The sequence below is a fragment of the Mirounga angustirostris genome, unplaced genomic scaffold, assembly GCF_029215605.1.
Source record: "Mirounga angustirostris isolate CCGP_5_RB_7025 unplaced genomic scaffold, mMirAng1.0.hap1 SCAF_7, whole genome shotgun sequence".
Classification (NCBI taxonomy): Eukaryota; Metazoa; Chordata; class Mammalia; order Carnivora; family Phocidae; genus Mirounga; species Mirounga angustirostris.
The window spans coordinates 6,403,354-6,408,651 of record NW_026991715.1 but is presented as its reverse complement, the minus strand read 5'-3'; the positions used below and the strand labels follow the sequence as shown (position 1 = coordinate 6,408,651).

Sequence of the window (5,298 nt, the reverse complement as noted above, 5' to 3'; positions counted from 1 at the left end):
AGAATATTTTCAGCATACCAAACAGAAGCTTCTCACCTTATAAACAATAATTCCCCATCATCCCACCCTATAGTCCTACTAACAATCTTTTCTGTCTCAATAAATTTGTCTATTCTAAGTACCTCATAAAAGTGTAACCATACAATATTTTCCTTTTCTGTTTGGTTTACTTAGACAAATTTTCTCAAGATTCATCCATGTTGTAGGATGTATCAGAATTTCACTCATTTTAAGTGCAAATAATAATCCATTGTGTATATACAGCACTTTTCATTTCTGCATTCCTCCTCCTGTAGGCATTTTTTTTTTTTTTACCTCTTTGGCTATTGTGAATTATGCTGCTATAAGCATTTGTGCACAAATATTTGCTCAAGCTCTTGATTTAATTATTTTTTGTATATATTTAGAAGGATAACTACTAAATCATATGATAATTCAATGATAAATTTTCAGAGAATTGCCATACTGTTTTTCACAGCATCTGACCATTTTACATTCCCATCCAGGATGCACTAAGAGAAAAAGAAAGAATGCACTAAGATTCCAATTTCTCCACATTCTTGCCAGCACTTGTTATTACTATTATTTAATGTTTATTAGTATCTTTCATAATGGGTGAAAGGACTATTTCATTGTGGTTTTTATTTGCATTTCCCTAATGACTAATAATGTTGACTGTATTGTCATATGTTTATCAGGCATTTGTATATATTCTTTGGAGAAATGTGTATTTAAATCCTTCACCCATGTTTTAATATGTTTATTGTTGAGTTTTATGAGTTATTTATGTACTCTAGATGCTTATTCTTTTTTTTTTAAAGATTTTATTTATTTGAGAGAGAGAGAATGAGAGACAGAGAACATGAGAGGGAGGAGGGTCAGAGGGAGAAGCAGACTCCCTGCCGAGCAGGGAGCCCGATGCGGGACTCGATCCCGGGACTCCAGGATCATGACCTGAGCCGAAGGCAGTTGCTTAACCAACTGAGCCACCCAGGCGCCCGATGCTTATTCTTTATATGATATATTTGTTTCAATTACATGAGCTATCTTTTCACTTTATTAAAGGATGGTTACTAGAGGGGATGTGGGTGGGGGGTGGGTTAAATAGGTGAGGGGAATAAGGAGGGCACTTGTGATGAGCACTGGGCATTGTATGTAAGTGTTGAATCACTAAATTCTACACCTGAAACGGATATTACACTGTACGTTAATTAGCTGGAATTTAAATCAAAACTTGAAAAAAAATAAAGTCAAGAATAATTTTAAAATAATATAAAATAATTATTATACATAAAAAAGATCCAAAATATATAGCTGTGTCTGTATTTCAAAGTAAAATAGTAACAGTTATAGATATAATGCATATATAACTATTCCCTAGGAACTTTCACACAATTCCTTTTGTATAACCTTGAAATTCGGGGGAAATCAATGTAATCTTACACTGACCCCATGCACTTTCTCAGGGCTCCCTTGACATCACTGTTCCTCAGACTGTAGATGATGGGGTTCAACAAAGGAGTGAAGATAGTATAGAACACTGACACTATTTTATCATGATTAACTGACCTGTAGGATTTGGGTCTCATGTAGATAAAAGTGGCAGCTCCATAAAAGAGTCCCACCACAGAGAGATGTGAGGAGCAGGTGGCAAAAGTCTTCTTGCGGGCCTCTCTAGAATGCATCTTGAGAACTGCAGCAAAGATGAGACTATAGGAAACCAGGATGAGAGAAAATGGGACCAGGAGCATTAATACACAGCAGATGTACATGACATTTTCAAAGACTGATGTATCAGCACAAGCCAAACGCACCAGAGTAGGGGCCTCACAGAAGAAATGATTGATCTCATGTGCATCGCAAAATGGGAAGCTCAGGGTAGCAGCAGCCTGCATGAGCCCATCAGCTGCCCCCAGGAACCAAGAACCTACAGTCATTCTCAGGCATAATTGCCAGCTCATGAGAAAGGGGTATCTCAGTGGGTGGCAAATAGCCACATAGCGGTCATAGGACATGGATGCTAAGAGGAAGCACTCGCCCCCTTCCAAAGTGATGAAGAAGAAGATCTGCAACCCACAGCCAGCAGGGGAGATGGACTTCTGGCCAGTCAAGTAGTCAGCTGCCATTTTGGGCACAACGGTGGAGACCAGCATCATGTCCATGAGGGGGAGTTGGCTCAGTAGGAAGTACATGGGCATGTGGAGCCGAGCATCCTGGTGAATTAGGAAAATCATGAGGGCATTGCCCACTAGGGAGGTGAAGGCAATTGTCAGAACCATCACAAAGAGAAATAGGTGGGCTGCTGTGTGGTTAAAGAGTCCTAGGAGAATGAAATCTGAGGTGGTGTTCCAGATTTTCATGTTTCAAACAGGAGTGACACTGCAAATGAAGAAATAGATGATAGAGTTTTCATCATTTACAATGTTCTATCTCAATTACATTTTTCATGAAAACTATTTGTGTCAAGGGTGCCTGGGTGGCTCAGTTGGTTAAGCGACTGCCTTCGACGCAGGTCATGATCCCGGAGTCCCGGGATCGAGTCCCGCATCGGGCTCCCTGCTCAGTGGGGAGCCTGCTTCTCCCTCTGACCCTCCCCCACTCATGTACTCTCTCTCTCTCTCTCTCATTCTCGCTCTCTCAAAATAAATAAATGAATCTTTAAAAAAAAAAAAAGAAAACTATTTGTGTCAAAATGTTAAAAAAAAAAAACGATTCCAAATCCTTCACCTGTGATTTGCAGTCTTTTTAACTGGACATAATGTTAATTTCCCTTTTTTTTTTTTCATTTTATTTATAAGTACTTCTCAGGTTTAGTTTGCTTAATAGATATAATGAATACAATTTCTTGATGAGTTGAAAATACTTTGTAAGCATGTCTTTGTGCTACCTGATGTCAACATAATGGACAAGGAGTAAAATATTCAGTTTGTTATTTATATTTGTGCTTGCTCTTATCATGCATAGTCAACATCCTTACACGCTGAATTAAATCAATGTGTTCAGCAATAAAAAGCTAGGTTCTTGTTAATGAGGGTTATACATATCTAACATACCACAATTTATTCAAACTTACAAAAATATGATAGCTTTTCCTGACATTGATTAATCTAGGAAGACATTTTTACTTTCCAAAGAAGAGAAGTTATATTTTCAGGTGTAGGAACTGGAAGGAATTAGTCTGTAGATAGAACCATAACTTAATTTGGAATTGTTAGTGTATTTGGTTTGACTTTATCAAGTTATACACTGAATAAAATAATTACTTTCTTCGAATATGTTCCTCCATGCAAGACTATAATACTAAATGCAACATTTAATTAACTGTACATAAAGGGATTTTGTGTAATGATGTTTTCACATAAAGTCACAGAGACACAATCTTCTTTGGATAAATAAGAGAAAATAAACTTGTTAGTACTCAATATAGAGATAAGTTCATTTCTTCTTCCTGCACAAGAGAATCTAAATCTCTAAAGGCATTCTCTTCACTGATCTGCTATTACTGAAACTGCTCTAGCTTGTTGAATGAATAAGATCATATTTGAAGAGATGAAGATGCCAATTCAGCCTCAAAGATGTGGTCTAATTCAATGAAAGGGCATGACAGGAAACCACCTGTTCCATGATCATTTGATTTGCTCCCAATTTACATATGCTTCCTGTACTGGAATGCTAATCAAGACAGAGAAAGCGCAAAAAGCTCAATCAATCCCCAACTCCATTGCTTCAGCATCATCATTGTACTGACAGCATTCTACTTCAGGGTTTTAGTTGGTTGTTTCTAAGTTAAACACAGAAACACACTTCTCATAGATATACATTGCATTTCCCAAAACTTTGTTATCTGCACACCCTCAAATCTGTAACATTTGCACTCTGCACACCTAGGAACGATATGAATTCCCTAATTATGGGTCTCTCTAGTGCCTTCCTAAAGGATCTCAAAACCCTCCTAACTCATTTATTTGACTTGAAGACTTCTTATTTTCATTATCCTAAGCTCTCTCATTCTTTTTTTTTTTAAGATTTTATTTATTTATTTGAGAGAGAGAATGAGAGAAAGCACATGAGAGGGGGTAGGGTCAGAGGGAGAAGCAGACTCCCTGTTGAGCAGGGAGCCCAATGTGGGACTCGATCCAGGGACTCCAGGATCATGACCTGAGCCAAAGGCAGTCGCTTAACCAACTGAGCCACCCAGGCGCCCTAAGCTCTCTCATTCTTGAAAAATGATAAAATTTAAAATTTGCTTAAAGGTCAATCTGTAATATAGTTACTGCAGGGTGTTGAGTAAATTTCTTAAAATACCTTTTGCTATCATCTTACCCATTTTTAAATGTACTGTTACCACAGTGGCATTATGTATATTCACATTATTCTGCAACTATGACTGATATATAATCCCGGAACTCTTCATAATCTCTAACAGAAACTCTGTACCCATTAAACAATGATTTTCTGTTTCTTCCTATCCCTGGGAACTGGCAATCACAATTCTGCTATTCTGGCTCTATGAATTTGACTACTATAGGATCTTTAGTTTAGTGTGATTACACAGAATTTGTCTTTTTATGATTGGCTTATTTCACTTAACATCATGTCGTCAACATTCATTCATGCTGTAACATGTCAGAATTTCCTTCCTTTCTAAGTTGAATAGTATCCTTTGTATGTATATACAACATTTTCTTTATTAATTCATTCCATCTATGGACATTTGGGCAGCTATCATTCACTTCAGTTGTATATTAAAGGATAAGTTTAATGGGATTTTTATATTTTTTAAAAAATTTTATAATGTGAACAGATATAGCTCAATAATATAGCAATTTGAGCTATCTTTTTTCCTTTACATGTATGCAAGAGAGATGTATGTGTTTTTAGAGACTCATTACAGCAACTAAAATTATTATTACATTTAGTAAATATTGTTTCTTGTGAAGTTTATATATTGTTTTTAAGATTTGATTTATTTATTTGACAGAGAGAGAGATAGCAAGAGCAGGAACACAAGCAGGGGGAGTGGGAGAGGGAGAAGAAGGTTTCCAACCGGGCAGGGAGCCTGATGCGGGGCTCGATCCCAGGACCCTGGGGTCATGACCTGAGCCGAAGGCAGACACTTAATGACTGAGCCACCCAGGCACCCCTTCTTGTTCTTTTTTAATTTGGAATTATTAGTGATTAACTTTTGAATGGAGATAGGGATGTATCTAGGTATTATTTTAAGGTGAAATATATGTATAAAAACAATCCATCATCACAGATCTAATTATCTTTTCAATATATTATTTTGTTTATAGT

At 36.9% G+C, this 5,298-nt stretch overlaps 1 protein-coding gene across 1 annotated transcript; it reads right to left on the bottom strand.

The window, feature by feature from the left end:
- Positions 1-1,439: 1,439 nt before the first annotated feature.
- On the bottom strand, positions 1,440-2,416 carry LOC123853892 (olfactory receptor 2T33-like). Its single transcript, XM_045888696.1, has one exon. The coding sequence runs from the start codon at positions 2,358-2,360 to the stop codon at positions 1,440-1,442; it is 921 nt and encodes a 306-aa protein (XP_045744652.1). The 5' UTR covers positions 2,361-2,416.
- Between the last annotated feature and the right edge of the window lie 2,882 nt (positions 2,417-5,298).